Here is a 19,309-nt window from a genome sequence, read left to right as displayed (position 1 = left end):
CTCTTCTTGTACTTACATGAAGAATAAAAAAAATCTTCTAACCAGACCTGAGTCAACTAATTGTTTAGCCAATTAACAAAAACTGCATTGCTGCAACTGCTTGTCTTTGTTTTATGTGAAACTACATAATCATTTTTGGGTCTGGTCAAACAGAAGCATTCTGCTATCTGCTTGTTTTGCAAATTTTCCACAGAAATTGAAAAAGTTCTCCCTCATCGTCCTCCAGTTGTGTCTACTATAGCACTCAGGTAGCTTCAGTTTTATCGGAGGTGTTCACCTGTGAGATTTGGCCCGTGAACAGTTTCCATTAAAACCTTTTTGTTGACTGTGGATTTTGTGGCTTATCCAGAGATGCTGTCTCAGGAAAGACGTTGCCTTTGAGTCATGGAGGCAGAAATCTCAGACATGCATATCTCAAAACCTGCAGACCAAGCCCCAAATTATCCTTTCACAAAGGGTGAGTACAAAGTTTTATATATTTATTTATTTGTGGAAAAATAATTTGAACAATTAATATTTTTATAGGCGGCACGGTGCCGCAGTAGGTAGCTCTGTTGCCGCACAGCAAGGCAGGTGCGGGTTCGAGTCCCACTCTGTGTGGAGACTGCATTATCTCCACGTATCTGCGTGGGTTCTCTCCGGGTTCTCAGGCTTCCTCCAACCTCCAAAAACACGCGCTTCAGGTTAATTGGCTACTCCCAAATTGCCTGTAAGAGTGAGTGAGTATGTTTTTATGTCTCTGCGGCGCACTAGCATCGTGCCCGGAGTTTTCCCCGCCTCACACCCTATGCCAGCTGGGATAGGCTCCAGCTCTCCATGACCCACGCAAGCGGATGAAGCGGGTAGAAAATTAATAAATGAATAAATAATAGGCATAAATATGCAGCTTTAAGAGCTAAACATGCTATCTGAACAAATTGTTTTGTTAATTATTAATTCTAAAAGAAATAATAGCTGATTGATATGTCTCAAATTATATTTATTTTCTGAGGACAAAAAGAGCTGAAATTCTAATGAAAAAAACAAACCTAGAACAGCTGTAAGTAACTGATTTGTGGCATCTGAGGCCATCTCCAGTCAGGATGATGGGCAACAGGCAGACTGACTGTACCGGCGTCCTGCAGTGATAAGTCCTGTGGGATCAGTGAACATCAACATCATCTGAAATCTCTGCCACAGCTAAGGTTTTATCTGGGGGAGATTTATTGGCTGGTGGGTCAAAACAGGGAATCTATAGGAAGAACAGGCAGGGTAATCTGTCAGGGAGACAGGGATTACAGCAGGTGTGCCTAACAATACTAATGCAAATGAGAGAGAGAGAGAGAGAGAGAGAGAGAGAGAGAGAGAGAGAGAGAGAGAGAGAGAGAGAGAGAGAGAGAGAGAGAGAGAGAGGGAGGGATAGAGAAAGTGTGGAAAAAAGGAAGAAAAATGTTTGTGATTTTGAATGTTTCTTTGTGATGGTGAATTTTTTTTGTATAAATGAATATGAATAACATGAGTGACTCTATTTGTATTTGTGTGTGTGTGTGTGTGTGTGTGTATGTGTGCGTGCGCGTGTGTGTCAGCTGTATGGTAGTGTTGTAAGTGGGGACACAGCTCCTGCCATAATGACCCTTTAGAGAATGAGGGTTTCTGGGGAGTTCAGTGGACATACCACTGATGTGAGGAGTGTGTGTGTGTGTGTGTGTGTGTGTGTGTGTGTGTGTGTGTGTGTGTGTGTGTGTGTGTGTGTGTGTGTGTGTGTGTGTGTGTGTGTATGTGTGTGTGTGTGTGCAGAAGTAGGAGTGATGGATTGTGGGAAGACAGAAGGTGCTGACATGGAGGAGCACTGACTTGGAGGAAAAAAGAGGCTGGTAGGGACTCAAATTGGAGCAGGAGCGGGGGAGAGGCCATCAATCACTCTTGGTCCTATCGAGTGGGTCTAGGTGTTTGGTCCCCGTCCCTGTGGGCCGTCAGTGGGCCTCACATGTTAATTAAGGCTGTAGAACCATCGATGTCAGCAAACAGTGGTAAAACTGGGATGGTCTGACTGAAGCAAACACACCTCACTGACTTAAGTGGAGATGATCTCACGTGTTTGGACTTAAACTATAACGACTGATGTCTTCTCTGTCCTCTCCTCTCCTTCTCTCGATTGAAGGATCTATATGAAGGATCTGGAGGGAGTAAGAATCCCCACTGAAGTCACAAATTAATATGAATGAAACCTAGAATCACTGTATGTATTTATAATTTGCTGTAATAGCAAGAATCACACATGGGGAAACCAGGGTTATACAAAGACACTATTAAAGGGGTGCATCACCCTCGCTGTTGTTTCAATCCTAATAAGTGTCACGCACCAAGGACAAGAAAACAAGCAGCCGCTGCCTGCCTGATGTTGTAAATCATTTCACTCTGCTCTTTTGTTCTTTGCTCAATGTTTAACTGCTCATCCCTAATCATCTCTCCCCCTCCCCTGCTTCTTATGAAAAGGGAGGGAAATACTTTTGCATGAAGTGAAGGAATGCCCCGTGTGCCCAAACACCTTCCTTCACCTACATTTACATCCTCAGTTGGAAAAAAATATTATGCAGAACAAGATGTGAATGTCAAAAATAATGTCTTATTTTGCAGAACACACATACAGACAGACACACACGAGTGCGAGCACGCACACACACACAAACACAATATCTAACAGTTTTTTGACACGCAAATCCATGCAGCACATCCAAACTCTTAATCTTTCTTTTTCTTTCTTACTTTCTTTCTTTCTCATCATAGAGCACAGAGAAGAAGAGACGAGTAGAAAGAAGAAGAGTCACCAAGTACACAGCTTGAAGTCAAACACAGCAGGAGGCTGAGAAGCGAATGAATGAAAAATAAAGGGAAAGCGAATGAATGAAAGTGGGTCTGGATGCGTCTTCTGCAAATGGAGAAGAGAGTGGATGTGCAGCTGTTTGAATGTATGGATGGATGGATGGATGGGGAGAATTAGAGAATAACAAATTGTGATACTCACACAGGCAGACATCCTCGCTCCGTTACAGATGAACGCTTCCCTGCCTCGTTAGCTTCTCCACCACAGTGACATTGCTACAGCCTCTTCAATTTCGTACCCGGCTTAAATCTCTTGTGTGCTTCCTCTCGCTTCCTTCTCTCTCTTCTTTTTTTTTAATCCTGTGTGGCTTCTCCCCCCCCCTACTCTCCCTCTTTCCTTCCCCTCCCCCCCTTGTCTCCCCCCTCTTCCTCCCTGCCCCTCTTCTACACCTTTTCTCTTTCTCTCCGTCTTCCTCTTTGGTCTGCTTCCTTTGCCTGGTTCGCCTGATCTGAAGAGTCTCCTGCGGTGTCCAGCTCAGCGCAAGCAGAGAAGCCCATACACTCCCTCTTCCTCCCTCACTGACCCTCCATCACTGTGTTCAGACCTCACTCTTTCTTCCTACACGCTTCCATGTTGAGTATCTTCTCTTTCTCACTTGCTGCTATCTTTGTCTCTGCCTCTCTTGAATTATGAAAACAATAGAAACAAAGCAAGACAGAAAGACTTCAAATTTTGCATCCAATGGCTGAAGAGGGACTCATAAAGAATACTGGAGACAAAGAAGAGAAATAGCGCAAGAGCGTTACAGACAGAAAGAAGGGATGGCGAAGTGGGGGGAAACATAGACACACCCACTCATTCACCAACACACACCAGAGTGCTCCAGATGCAGAACTATGACTTCATCATTGCGAGTCCATGGAAATGCAGGCACAAACATGTGTATGCACACACACGGGTGTGTACACAGAGTTGCTGAGTGCTCCATATATAGCTTCATGACCTCACCTTGGAGCTAAACACCCCGCCTCCCTCCCCTCCTCATCCTGCCTCTCTTAAGAGACCGGGGGACTCATTCATATTGAATCAAGTTGAAGGAGAGGCAAAGACAACATTCAGGCAAAGACTAGGAATATTCCTCAGATAGATGGACAAAGAAACACAGAAAGAGACGGATGGACAAAAGATACAGAGTAAAGGAAGCCGTCAATGCATGTGCCGAGAAGCATCGGTCTTTTGCCCCTTCTCATTGTTTGGTTTACTTTTCCAAGGATATGCACAGTTTATATACAATCTTTGTTGCTTTCTTCTTTTCTTTGAGTTCCTGTTTGCGTGACTCTCTTGGATTTTGTGTCAACGTGATTATCTTGTAATTTGGCTTTTGTAAATAAACGTGATTTTTAATATCAAATCAATCATTTATTTTATCTTGTGTGGCTTCTTTTCCCCTTATGGCCCCACCCCCCTTGAGTCTCCCCCTCTTCTTCCCTGCCCTTCTGCTACAATTTTTTTCTCTCTCTATCTTCCTAATAATCATTTAATGATTATATTTCACGGTTTCCAGTCCAGGGTCAGTATCTATTGAGTCGTCTGCTTTTCTAAAGAGAACATACAGTACATATACATTTGTCTGGAGTGCAAACTCTTCAATCTTAAATATACAGATTTAATAACAGTAGAAAAGTATGAAAAAACTGTAAAAACATTTCTTTTCAAACTTTTTAAAAATTTACAAAAAAAATTTCAATTAAACCCTCCATTGTAGTTGCAACAGATAATCCCTCCACCATTGTCTAAATTGTTATTGTAAGGATTTAAGAATGTTTTAACTGAAGGACATTACCAAAACATGAAAATAAGATCGAGAAAAAAAGAGCACATGTATGATTGCATCCAGATCATTTTGTGTTCTTCTGCTGCTACTCTGAATGTAAGACTTTGGTTATACTGCACTCTATTGGCAGGACTAAGCTATTGCAGCCTGTGGCAAAGCATCACCTTGTCAGGTAGAGGCATGTATGCACACCCATGCACACACGCACGCACGCATGCTCACACACACACACACACACACACACACACACACACACACACACACACACACACACACACACACACACACACACTCACGCACTCACGCACACACGCACACACGCACACACACACACACACACACACACACACACACACACACACACACACACACACACACACACACACACACACACTGTGTTCTTGTGATACCAACTCCTAGCTTGGGATGCATTAATGTACTTTCAAAGCTGTGAGCCTGAAATAGAATCTGCAGTTTAGATCACGTTATTAGGAGGAGACGTAGAGAAGCGAGGAGATGTAACACAATTAGAGAGAAGAATTAAAAAAAAATGAGCAAAAAGCATGAGAAAGAGAGACAGGGCCCTCCCCCCTCCTTCCTCTACATGCTTTATCCATTACTGCTAAGATAGACATACACTGAAGTTTCCTCATCCTCCACACACAAAGACACGCTATTTTGTGCAATTTCCTCCGGGACTGACTGACTGACTGACTGACTGACTGACTCTCTTTCTATCTATCTATCTATCTATCTATCTATCTATCTATCTATCTATCTATCTATCTATCTATCTATCTATCTATCTATCTATCTATCTATCTATCTATCTATCTATCTATCTATCTATCTATCTATCTATCTATCTATCTATCTATCTATCTATCTATCTATCTATCTATCTATTGTTAATGGAAGAAGAGGTAGAATGTGTCTCACTGCATTCTTATGATTATAACAGGAGAGGGATTGAATGACACTCAAGGCAGGAAAGGAGAAAAAATGTAACATGACACCGGCAAGAGAATTGACATGAAGCTTTTTACACAGATTCTATTTTAAACTTCATTTTCACCCAAACCCTGACTAACTGATCACACATGTCAGGACCACACAGCTTCCTGCAGTACAAACCTCCACAATATTTCTGTTTTTGCAGCCATCATGTGACAAATCTCTAAAGTCCACCACATCTCCAAAATGTTCTCACTTCTCTCTGTTTTAACATCCAATACAGAGTTCACAACATCTCTATACTGGTATTTAATATAAGCATTGTATCAGTACTATCGTTTAAAATTCTGTCTAAGTTTATGTGAGTGTTTTAAATAGTGGCTGCATTGTGGAAACCCTGAGGGGGACATATCAATAAGGGCTTACTTCCCCCCTACATTAGCAACTGTGCTAGCATCAGCACATGTCATCTCAGTAGTGAAAGGTTAAGATTATGGGACGTTGCCAAATGACTGAAGGTCCCAGAGGTCCTCAGTCAGGAATGAAAGCATGGAACAAAACACATAATTAGTTTTTTTTTTTTTTTAGATTTTACACATTTACATAGAAAAATAATGACTCTAGTTCAATTCTCTGATGATAATATAAAACCCTGAATCAGCTGCTGCTGGTGAGTTCTCCAGGCTATATACAGTGTACACACAGTGTATTTGTATATTTGCAGGTATGCTTTTCGGTTGATTTATGTGTCTGTGTGTCTTTGTATGCCATTGAAATTCAAGAACAAATTATACAAATGGATTTGCTATGGATCAAACAGCAAAGCAACAACAAATAAACAAATGGTTTCCGAATAAAAAGATTTGTGTCCACTGACCTGTCGTGGTCTCGGCCAACACCCCAGACACGGATGCTACTGATTGGCTGAGAGTGGAACAGGCTACAATCATCTGGGTCAACCAGGGTCAACATGCGATCCCGAAGCACCAGTAACATTCCTTTACCCTGAAAGAGCACAAACAGGGAAAGACTAGGAATGGTGCTGAAAACCAAGCTGCGACATACATTACCTCCTCGTCTCTGACTTTTCAGATGCCAATTACAGGCAATACTCAATATACAAACAATCGATTTATGGACATTTGGAGATAAAAACAAATGTGCGACAAAATCTCCAACTATTGTATTGCAGTTCCCCTTTTTGCCACAACCCCCCGAGCAGCACCGCTACATTTGTGCATCTCGACCCCTCTTGTTGTTTGTTGTTGTGTCTGAGCATCTCAGCGCATACCTTGGATACTTCACTATTTACTGTATCATGGTTGATAAAGCAAAGTCTAGTGAAGTAAGAGGTAGTGATGACCATCTCTCTGGTGACAACTCTATCTCTGACCAACGATAACCCCCCCCACCCCCTTCGCTCTAAAGGTAAGCTACATACCACATGGTATAGAACCATACAGTGGAACTACCTGTATGTCTTTCAATAGGATTTTATGGTTTTATTGTAATTTATTTGTTTTTAATGGTTTTCTAGTGATTTTAAGAGTCCAGTATCTGTGGCGAATAAGTGAGAAGACGTTAACGTGATTATGTTTTCCATGTATTTTTGTTAAAACTGAAGTATACTCGAGAACGACTTAACTCGGAACGACTTTGTTTTACTTCATTATGTGTTGTTTTTATGTCCTGTTATTGTTCCTGGTAAGTCTTAGGGAATAATACTTTCGTATCTAGAGTAGTAATTGTATTTAAATTACGTAACTCAAATCAAAATTACAGATTGAAATTTAATGAATAAAAACATGCAAACAATTCAACCCTCGAATAACTTCTTGTAACCAATTTTGTTTGTATGTTGAAGACTACCTATGTAAGAAATTCAAATTTCAATTAATAAGTGTCATGTATACATCTAGAGACAGTGTAATGTGAAGTGAAACAAATAAAATAAAAAAGATTGGTCAAACTGCAATTTACATCAAATAGAAAATGTACATGCACTGTGAAAATCACATGAGTTCCTTTATACTTAATAATATATTTTTGTAGTTTGACCAATTCTATAAATTATATATATATATATATATATATATATATATATATATATATATATATATATATATATATATATATATATATATAAAATCTCATATCATATCTGCTAAAGGCCCCCAAATAAAGAATTTGAATTCTAGGACATTACGAAATAATAGTAAAATGCACCAAGAAGAAAAGATTTGAAATCCACATTTTTATAGGTTAAGTGTGCTTTATAAATGAAATTCAAAAGAAAAAAGGCCAAACACATCAGCAAACCAAGGTGCATTTCTCAAAAATGCAACACAAATACAGTTAAATAAAATAAATTTCATAAATAAGGCTGAGTCTCAAATAGACACATAAGCAGACTCTCAATCAAAATGAATACTAAAGCTGACTCAATACAGCAATTGAAAATGAATAGTATAACATGCCTCTAAATAAGGTAACATCAATAGCAAGAGGCCAACAGGCTTTTCCTTTAAAAGGGTAAGCTAACATTCAACTCTGTGTCCTTGACATGTTTTACGTTTAAATGATAGGTTAGGCTGGAGCTGCTTCAGTGATATGAAAATTCTCTTTTACAAAAGGTACAAATATTAATAACAATAATAATAATAATGGATTCGATTTATATAGCGCTTTTCTGGACACTCATCGGATCCATTACTCATTCACTCCTCATTCATGGTAAAGCTACGTGTGTAGCCACGGCTGCCCTGGGGCAGACTGACGGAGGAGTCTACAGCGCAAATTGGCAGCGCAGAATCACTTTGTTTTTGTTGATAGTCCCGTCTTTGTTTTTTTAATGAATAAACTTTCCGCCCAAAGGTCTGAATGGGCTTGCCTCGTTCTCCTGTGTCGCGTCCAACTCTGTTGTCAGTCACTCTGCTTTTGACTAGTGGCGCAGGTAGGAAGTGATGTCACTGCAGCCTACGGGTTCCTCAATGGGCCAAATTTAAAATGCTTGCGCGTTGACTTGCCACTCGCGATTAATTGCATTAATTTTTATAGTGCGTTAATTTGCAGCGTAATTAATGAATCTAATGAATGCGTTAAAGTGACAGCCCTAATATATATATATATGTATATATATATATACACACACACACACACACACACACACACATACACACAGTATATGAAAATTGTTATAGATTTAATAGTGCAACATATAATGGAAATATAATACAGACTTCAACAAATAAAAGTATACATAAAATCTACTCCAAAATCTTAAATCCTAAACTTTGTGTGATGCATTTTGTGACATCTTATGAAAATTAAAGACCACGACACAATATTGTAAACAGTCCATACAAATAAAGAACAAGAAACACAGACAAAAAAACAAAGAAAGGAAGACAAAGGTCTCAGTGGTGCACTCACCTCTCCCCAGACACCGGCGGAGTCCCGTATGTCCCTCCTGCAGTAGGACAGTTGTCGGATGCAGTGGTGAACGGCCACACTGCTCCTCCCCTCACACAGGTCCTGTTCTGCCATCTCCATCCAGCCCAGAGATCGCACTGGAAATGACTGCAAGAGTCACATTGAGTTTTATCAGACTTCAGTGTTTTGAGTCTATATTATTTAAGGTATGTTCTTAAGGGATTAAACAAATTTATGAATTTTCGAATCAGGTATTGAAATGCTATTAAAATAGCATTATGCTCAGCAAAATGATGTGTGAGATTTTGTTACTCATTGATAATACTATAAACAAGTCTCACAGGGAACAAGGTTGGATGGATTGTAAAGAAAGCAAAGTTTAGCTATACTTTCTAAAACCACTTTTTAATAATCAACAACTGGGGCAATCATTTATTAGACAATAAAACTGTGAGTAGGCAGAATTACAGCAAATTCAAGGTTACGGATATACTAAAAAGCTGAGCGCAAGAACGGTAACTGAGACTAAGGAGATGACAGTGGATGAAATATAAAACGTGTGTTGTGTGTGTGTGTGCATGTGGACAGCCTCAGGCTTGCAATGATTACCATTATCTTCTCTCCATCGCTATCTCTATTTTCATCCCACAATGGTGAGCTCTTCTCTGCTAAACAACCTCATACTTTCCTTGAGCTGAGCATCAATGTCAAGCTTCACTTCAGCACAAGCACACACACACACGCACGCACGCACGCACACACGCACGCACACACACACACACACACACACACACACACACACACGCACACATTCTCAGTCCTTGATCATATCTGATCATATCAATGACTGTCATTTTTGTCGTTACTAAACTTTCACACATCCTGAGATCATATCTGAATTTGAATAATCTCTTCTGTGTTTTTGGGTACCTTTGAGCGATCAGAATATCAGAATGTTTTGTTACACTGAGTTTAATTTTCTGTTCTTTGTGATTCATGTTTTGTCTTTATGCAAAAATGAAAACAAGAAAATGCACAGAGTGCAGTATGAATCAAAAATGTGATGCTATTGCTTCTCTTTTATGCCCTATTAATGCACTAAAGATTCATGCAACATATGTTTATTGTAGGATTAAATGAATTCTGTCTGAGAAAAGATTAGTCTGCCATTTTCAAACTTGACTGAACGAAATGACCGTTCCTTCCATTCCTCTGTTAATGGAATCATTTAGTGCTGTCATTGTGATCATATCAGGGTTGCGATGGGTAATCATTCGTTCCATCAAGACTCAATTTTGTTGTGAATTCGTGGACTACTATACCACAGTTCACAAAGTAACCACTAGGTGGGGCTGCAGTAGAGAGCGATTACTGCTGTGAACAGGTTCAGTACATCAATGCAAACACTGCCTGCAAACTTAGCTTTATTAACTAAAGCAGGATTTTATGAAAGACTGAAAAGTTGTTCAACAACTGAGGTCGGACTGACTGACAGTAGAAATGTCTTTTCACCAAATGCTATAAAATTTACCAAACAGTCGTTAAAAGATGGCCAACTGTGTTCTAAGCAATAAACATATACAGTATGTGTAGCCCTAGAATCAATCCTGTGTAAGACTTGGCTTTTACCTGAGTTTACTTTTTACCACCTAAATAATGGGTAAGCATGAGTTAAATGCATGTAATGTGTAAAATTACACACAAAGAATGTATTTCAACAAGAAGCAGGGAGTATTCTCAAACAAACAAAAAATGTAGTTAGGTTGTTTGACTACTAGGTCCCTGGAGAGCAAACTGAAGTTGTCAGCTATGCCAATAATGTCAGTAGCAGTCTCATTATTCAGCCCATTTCATTTGAGCAGGATTCTCAAAATTAGGGCTAACAGTAAGCCACTAAAAATAACAACTCCCAGAGGACTCTCTCTTTGATAACAGAAACTTTAGGCCATGTGCCTTACTTAACAGAGCTTAGTCACTAATAGGTTTTTCCCACCAGAAATTACACCAACTCTCACAACAGAGACATACTTAAAAATATAAACACACAAAACCCATTGTGTGTGCACTGGCGTCGTGCCCGGAGTGTCCCCTGCCTCACGCCCTATGCCGGCTGGGATAGGCTCCAGCTCCCCGTGACCCGCTACGGTGGATGAAGCGGAAGAAAATTAATGAATGAAAACCCATCATAGAACACATCAAATACAGGTACAATTCCAAACCCCAAGTTACAAGGCCTGTTAACCACATTCCTTCTTACTCCCTTCTAACTATCCATCCATCCATCTTCTAATCACCGCTTTATCCGCCGTAGCAGGTCACGGGGAGCAGGGCACAATGCCAGTACACCGCAGAGCCACACAGAGACACAGACAACCACGCACACATACACTCACTCCTACTGGCAATTTGGAAAGGCTAATTAACCTGAAGCCCATGTTTTTGAAAGTGGGAGGAAGCCGGAGAGCCTGGAGGGAGCCCATGCAGACTCGACAAGAACATGCAAACTCCGCACGGAGTGGGACTCAAACCCGGACCCACCTTGCTATGTGGTTGACAGAAGGTTATGTGGTTGACAGTGCCGCCCACTCCTAACTACTAACTGCTAAATACTAGAGGGTGGCAGCAGCTCAGTCCTTAAGGACTTGGCTTGGTGGTTCAAGGTCAGCATGGACCTAATGAGACCTGATGAGATGTTGAAGCAGACAAAAACAAACAACAACAAGAGGGGGTGTTGAGTGTCGGAGATGCATGTTTGGAGGGGGTTGTGGCAGAAAGGGAAACTGCAGTACAATACTCGGATATGGCGGCGCGCATTTGTTCATATTTCCAAATGTTCGTAAGTCAAATGTTCTTAAGTTGAGGACTACATGTACAAGCTTCAGTGACAGATATCCATTTATTTAGTTTATCCAGTGATAACACCCAGCACATGTTTAGATTTGGTTACATGTTTATTTCACAAACACATTTTTTGGTGTTGGATCTGTTTTTGCTAAGATCTTACCAATGCCTCTGGATCAGAGAAGGTATTATTGAGGTCCACCGTCTCTAGTTGCTCTGGAGGGCTGCAGAGAAACATCACATATAAGAAAATTTCTATGTAATGTCATCATACACAAACTTCATCATGAAAATAATGTAGCTTAGTCTCTGCTGCACTACTTGAGTTTAAGTGACGCATAGCGGAGGGTAGCCCCTTCAAAAGCCTTAAGACTGGGGTCAGGATAGACTGGATAGTCCTTCAGCTCCTGGACCAAAACACACACAGACAGATATTCAGGCATTAGTGGAAAAAGTGTCAGATCATATTTTTAATTTTGCCAATTTAGTTGTTTTGAAAAAAGGGTAAATATTTATTTGAGCTCACGCTATAAATACACCACTGTTGAAAATGTCCTTTATGTCGGCTTGGATAGAGATTACTATTCAGGTTTAATCAACGCCATAATGAAATTGTGATTTAGATTTAGAGAGCTTTCAGGGGAAAAAGCAAATTAAAGTCAGCTGTGCAAAGCGCTATTCTAACGTACCTAAGCTTGACCGGAATTACACTGTCACTGAATTAGATGCATATATCACTCTATGCAACAGAATGACTGTTTTTGAGATATTTTTGATTGGGGATAAATAATAAATCATTGCAAGTATTTCCATAATGAATAAATACAACATTAAATTTAAACTAAAACTAATAAATTAAAATATTTTAAAAATTATGTAAAAAATCTTAACAGTATTGGCCTTCCACTGGGAGGCAGTTTCAACAAAATAAATGTGATTCACATTGGCAGCACAGGTGGCTGTGTGATTTGGTCCAGAAGAGGTGACATCATTGGAAGGGGTGGAGGAGGAGGAGGAGAAGGAGTGGGAGGAGCCAGAGGGTGAGGGGACCGGCTCCACTGAACTATCAGATATGAGACTGCTGGGACGCTGTGGGAGACAGATAAAGATAAGGAGATATAGGTATACAGAGATAGAGTTTTCATCAATGATCACCAACAGTCAAGCACCTGGAATGCTATTGTTCCACCAAAAGCTAAGTAGAAAAGTGTTAAACCTGTTTCTCAACACGTTGCTATTAAATCTTTTAAAAGAAATTTTATAGTCCACCCTCTAACTGTTACACTGACTTCAGTCATATCTCACAGTTCATCAGCAGATGGACCTTTCATGGGTCATTGAGACAGTGTACACACATTAAAACTGAGTTTTAAATATTTGGCTTTCATGTTAAACTGTATATATAGTAAATGTCAAATATAATGTTGTTTCATAATTATTTCGCAAAAACATTATGGTTTCTGGATTTCACTTCATCTAATGTCTCAACGACAGTTTATGTTTTTATGATAATGTGTGAAGTACACCTGAAGAAAAAAAACGGTAGATTTATTGTGGGTCCTCTCACCTCATTGGGTGGCTTCAGAGAGTCCTGTGTTTCCTGGGGTGGATCATGTTCAGCGTCTGGTTCACTGTTGGGAGGAGTGTGTTGGTTGCCAGAGGCAACGGGTCGGTGGTACTGAGTGGTGCCGGTGGGGACATGCCAAAAATAAACCTCTGATGAGTCTGAGATCTCTCGCCAGCCTGGAGGCAGGTCTCCATCACCCCAAACGTCTGCTGATAAATGAAAGTGACAATCAAACACATGTAATATGACTGGATCACAAACACATTCTTTACATGTACATGTGGCCACAGAGATTCTTCAAAACAACAAATTGCTCTCAATATCTTCATACTGTTCTTGTCATACATTCCAAACAGTCATTGCTTTCTGAATCCAGCTCCCTCACTCTTTTCATCCTTCCTGTTAAACACTGAACTCTGCAGTACCTTTATATCCCTCCTGCTTTCTCTCTGTGCTATAGGGTGCTCACAGGGGCCTTACAGGTTCCAGCAGTATTGCTGGAGTGACATCCCCGCATAAGAAGGCTCTTTCATAAATTTCAGGATCAGACAGCCTTCAGGAGGTCTGAAGGAGAGATGGAAGTAGGAGGAGAGGAAGGGAATAATCAAACCTGTGTCCCGTGGAGTTTGAGGAGAGGGTGTCTCCTGGGACAGGGTGGTCCAGCTGGAGTCTTCATCCTCTGATGGAGTCAGATCCATTCTTAAGGCCACTTTAGGCAGCCCCGTCTCTGGCTCAGGATCTGGCATGACTGGGTTCGGCCTGTTCCTGGTGGGTGTGGTCCTCTCTGTAGCATGAGCCTGTTTAGGGGAGGATGGTGGATACTGTTGCAGGAACTGGTTCTCATTGTTGGGGTGCAGCTCCACCTTGATCACTCGAGGCTGGGAGCTTCGAGGAGGTTTTGCAGGACTGCGTGGGGTAGCTTGAACCTTGGCACAAAGTGCTTCTCTTATCTGGGCCGGAGCCTGGTTCTGGTTGTCTGGGACCCATTCTGGGCTGTTGGTAGAAGAAGAGGAGGTGGATGAAAGAGTTGCTTCCACCACCACCGGTAGCAGGGGCTGTCTTGGAGTTGGTGTCGGGTCTTCTTCTTCCTCTTCCAGTACTGGCTCCACCTCCACTTTTTCTTCCTGGCAGGTTTGCTTGCTGCTGGGCTTCTCCTCTTTCTGACTCTCCCTTTCTTTGACAGGGCTGGCCTGCTCCTTCTCTGGGGACAACTGCTGCTTGTTCTCCTTCATGTCCTCTTTGTTTCCCCAACTGAGGTCCAGATCCCAGCACTTTTCATGGTACTCCAAGAAGCTCTTGGTCCTTCTGCGGAATGGAGGCACCTGTGAATTGTCTTTTCCAAATTCTAGCCAGTCACAGCTGGGGTTATTGATAAGGTCATTGTGAATTTTCCCCTCTGTGTTGGCCCGGCTCAGCTCCAGCTGTTGGCTCTCAGCTCGTCTTTGCATGTTGGCCCCGTTCTTGGCTAGTTTGGGATTGGTCGTATTAAAAAGAGAAGAGGAGGCAGAGGAGGAGTAGAGAGCTGAACTGGAGGAGGACTTGGTGGGGAGACTCCTCCCTCTGGTTACAGGTTGGTTTTTAGAGGACGGAGCCATGTTGTCGCTTAGCCCCATGGCGCTCCGTACGCTGGTCATTGCGTACCTCTGACGACTCTTTGGCAAAGTGGCTGAGCTTCCTGTTTCGATTGACCCCTTTAGAGCATCTCTCCCAAGCAATTGGTTGTATGATGAGCGAAGGCCGAGGGAGTTGGGAGGGGTGGCGGACGGGCCGCTGCGACTGCATAAACCCACATTAGAGGGTGAGGAGCCAGAGCGGGAGAGAGGAGGAGTTTGTACTGACATCATAGCTGATTGGATATCCACTGATGTGATAGAGCTGTAGAGAGAAAAGAGGTTATGGAATTGTGTAAATTTAAGCTTTCTCCGTAATAAGAATCATCTGATACTGGATTGTTATAATTGTAAAATTGGACTTTGTAATTTTAAAAGATATGCACAAAACAAAGTTGAAAACAACATTCATAAGGATCCCTTCAGGACATGTGGTCGATATGTCAAATGTGGTCAAAAGGAGTCACACAGTAAATACCTACTGACAGGATTTCACCTGTTTATCTTATCAAACAAGAATATTGCTATATCATCTGTAATGAGGCCATAATGTGCTAAAACTACATTCCCAACAGTATTGATTGTTTCATTATCCCTGCTTAGGAGACTGGGTTTAAAAAGGCATCTGTTGTTTGTTCATCTCTTAGCAAACAGACAAGCAAATTAAATGACAGATTTTCTTCAAACTTGGTTGTAAGGGTTGAAGCACTTTGTTTTGAAATTCTGAAGGCCATCTGGATAAAGGACTGATGCAGATTTTGTTTATAACTTCCTTTAATATTGTGAGACAAAGCCTTTATCAGTATGTTCATCTATTACACATAAACGACCAGCTGCACTCTGAGGAAACTTTATAAAGTTGTACATAGAAGAACCTTTAAAAGGGTGGACTCAGGTATGTTTTACCCTTTTTTGAACATAACACCTTTTTACACTGCTTTGCAAATTTCGCTTAAACTACCTGATGGATTTCAAAGAAACTTGGTGGGAGACAAGGCCGAGACCAAGAGAGAGAACAATGAGGTTGAGAGGAAATTTCTATAAATGGGCAGATCAGTTTTTCCAGTTTGAACATTTGTTCTTATGATTTTTATATTATATTCAATATCCAGAGCTCTAATCCCAAGCATATGTTAAATTTTTTATCAGAGGGGTACAGGAAAAAGTGAGAAGAAAGTATAATAACCATAATAATGTCTGATATTTTTTCACCACGTCTTCATTTGTTGCTGACGTCAGTAGAGAGGTGACATCATCAGGTTCAGACATCCAGTAATGTTTTAGTCATTTGCATTTCTCAGATTCTTGAAAATTAACATAAAACCAAACATCTCTCTCTCTCTCTGCTTTCTCTGTCTCTACCACAGCAAGTCTCAATGTGCTTCATTAATACACGCATTACAGTATCTCTCATCCTCACACCACTTTTACAGAAAAGGTGCCACTACAGAAGTTTTAAATAACACTGGGGCTGGACTGCATTTATTTGGAGGCAGGAATGAGTCACAGCTTCAGCTTATCTGTCCGTCCAGGACTGAAATTCACAGCCGAGCTGAGCAGCAACTCAGTCTGCTCTAGTACCTCACTTATCGCTGAGTGGGTCAGCCTTATGATGCTGAATACAAGAAGATGAAGAAAGACAATGGCACGGATCATTATGATCCTAATACACTGCATGTATGGGTTGCATCACTGTACTCTGTAGTTAAATGTCTAGAACAGTGTGAACGGTTGGTAAACAGCCGAACACAAGTAGAAAAAGATATCCATAATCATTGTACAATCATAAACTTCACACACACCTCAAAAAATGCTTCAGTCATCATCAGCGCCTCTCTTCTGAAAACCGCCCCCCCCCAAACAAACAAAAAAACACAAACTCAACAGATTGACAGCCCAGTAAGACCTTGGGAATAGACAGAACAATCCCTGGTGCGCTTCGTTCATAAGGGGCCCCTATCCATTCTCCCTGGGTGGCTTCATCTTCTACCTTTATCATGGAGTCAAACTACCACAACAAGGTGTTTGTGCTGAATCTGCTCTCATGCTGCAGGCCTGTGACTCAGACACAAGCAAAGAGTCAACAGGTACAAACTGCCTGCATTTATGCATGAGGTCACATCACAATCGTCAATCAGAAAGGCTTTCTTAATGTTGCAATTGTAACGCTACCATACAAACCAATTCTCAATAGTTACAGAATGTTATAAAAAACCTTCAAAAATAAAGCGATACTGGGAATGCATTAACAACAAGCTACAGGCCATCCAACAGTCACAAATTATGAAGCTGCAAATCACAGCAAATATATTTCATGACTCATAGGACAGGTGTTACATTTCAGTAGGAATCTTAATTGTTTTCTCCCACTTTCCACGCTCCCTAAAGAGGTGACAGAGGGAATGGGGTTCACTGGTGTGGCCCAGCTGAAGGCTGGTCACAATCACCATCCTGCAGTGGTTTTATGCACTGCACATGGCAGAATCTCCACTCTCTCTTGACTATGCTCTAGAAGCCACAGCCAGTGGTGTGTTTCTGTTAAATTTAGACTGATGTTTTTGATAACAAGTGGGGAGTAGATAAATTTGGGGGTGTCCTGTACATTTTTATCACATAGGTTTACCTTTAGTAGATAAAGTAGGTAAGTGGTCGGTGCCAACCCTTGTATTTATATTTGTTTACATCTGTTTTAGAGTACGCAGGTTTTTGTTTCCATTCACAAGGTTAGGAAGGGATAGTTTTCTTGTAAACTTTTTAATTAATTTTGACACGACCTTTGCTCACTCCAGTTTGATTTTGAGTTGTTTTATTTGTTACTTGTTGAAAATAAACTTTTTCTTCCCGCTATGCGATCTGGACTCTGGGTTATTATTGGTTATCTGTCACTGTTCCAGCATCTTAGATGTACCATTATTCTGGGATGTGACAATGGGTTACACATCCTGACACTACCCTCTACAACTGATGACAAGTACTGAGCTAACTGCATTACACTACAGAGAACTAGCTTTTTCTTTCTTTTTTCCACTTCGGCAGTGCAGAACAAATCTCCATGAGGAAATAAAGTGAGGTGGGAAGAGGATGCCAGGGGATGAGGGGGAGGGATCGACAGTTATTGTTGGGAGAAAGCGAGGAGAATGACACAGCAGTTTGCCGAACATTGGTGCATGGTCAGCAACAGGGGTATAGTCAGAACTGTTCCTCAATAATTCTAAACAAGGAAGTCATTCATTAGAATTCAGCAGCTTATCCCAGTAAAGAACAGAACCCATACCCTAACAAAATAGTTTCCATTAACGAAGACGTATGCTCTGCTCTCTAATGTTGATTGTGTTACAGTAACATATGAGGGGGCAATCATGTTGCATACCTCTCTGTTTACAAGTATAAAAAGGATGTATATTGATAAAACAATTTCATGCCCCCTCTATTTTTTCAGAGGAAGGTGTTGAATCTCGATCCTTGTCTGCTCTAGATGTTACACTCTCTGATACCCTTGTTTACACAGTTTTTCCATTTAGAAATTAAAGCTGTATCACTTTCAACCAATAACCTATTTTAGAGTTCATCAATAGATATTGAGACCTCGGCCTGTTAGAGGAAAATGTCCTTTAGTACGTTGCTTTACGTATGGCAGGCCTGTTCCCTCAACTCTGAGCTGCACCCACTGCTTAAGAAATTAAGAGCAACAGATGAAAGCTCAGGATGGGGAGACATGAACTTGGGAAAGTCGATGATGTCATGGGTGGGGTAATCTGGCTCCTCGTTTCTCTCTCCAATATAAATAAACTCTCTCATCAGAAACTGATAAATTCACCATACCGCCGTGGACACATCGACAGGGTGCAAAAGATGTGCGGAAGATAAACTATCGTCTAAAACGCATCAAAATTTCAGTCTTCATACCTTCTCTCTGCAACCTCACCACCACCAACAGCACCGCCGCACTGGGAGGGGAGCGCATCCCATCCACAGCATCTATTTACATCCACTCACCGCTCGTCGGTCAGCCTCCGGGCTTGTGCGCCTCCGCTCTTAGGACGACACACGCATTAGCGAGCAATGGCCGAGGAGCAGCCGCTTTTAAGGTGCCAGTCCGCCCGTAGCTACAGCCGGTCGCCCGTATGGATCACATCACATCTTCTGCTCTCAGCCCGGCGCGGTGCTCGCTGGCGGAAAAAGCTGCGTTTTCTCTCTGCGCAAAAGGAACCGAGAGCTGCGCGGCGCTGTGCAGCGCTCTCCCTGCCGGCCAATCAGAGCCGCGGACG

General features: G+C 41.4%; 1 protein-coding gene across 3 annotated transcripts in view; it reads right to left on the bottom strand.

Annotated features, from left to right (window-relative positions):
* LOC137603098 (amyloid beta precursor protein binding family B member 2) overlaps positions 1-19,205 on the bottom strand; it is a 36,428-nt gene extending 17,223 nt beyond the window's left edge. The window contains exons 1-8 of one of the 3 annotated variants that reach the window (XM_068326304.1): positions 18,948-19,205; positions 14,042-15,306; positions 13,432-13,640; positions 12,807-12,953; positions 12,186-12,271; positions 12,028-12,088; positions 9,024-9,170; positions 6,469-6,596 (exon numbers count right to left, since the gene is read on the bottom strand). In XM_068326304.1, the coding sequence (XP_068182405.1) occupies positions 6,469-6,596; positions 9,024-9,170; positions 12,028-12,088; positions 12,186-12,271; positions 12,807-12,953; positions 13,432-13,640; positions 14,042-15,275 (2,012 nt within the window). In that variant the 5' untranslated portion in view covers positions 15,276-15,306; positions 18,948-19,205. The remainder of the gene's footprint in view (positions 1-6,468; positions 6,597-9,023; positions 9,171-12,027; positions 12,089-12,185; positions 12,272-12,806; positions 12,954-13,431; positions 13,641-14,041; positions 15,307-18,947) is intronic. The other 2 variants (XM_068326306.1, XM_068326305.1) reach the window with 2 other exon arrangements.
* Between the last annotated feature and the right edge of the window lie 104 nt (positions 19,206-19,309).

The sequence above is a fragment of the Antennarius striatus genome, chromosome 10, assembly GCF_040054535.1.
Source record: "Antennarius striatus isolate MH-2024 chromosome 10, ASM4005453v1, whole genome shotgun sequence".
In the NCBI taxonomy this organism is placed as follows: domain Eukaryota; kingdom Metazoa; phylum Chordata; class Actinopteri; order Lophiiformes; family Antennariidae; genus Antennarius; species Antennarius striatus.
The sequence above is the reverse complement of the archived record's forward strand: the minus strand, read 5'-3'. Positions and strand labels throughout refer to the sequence as shown.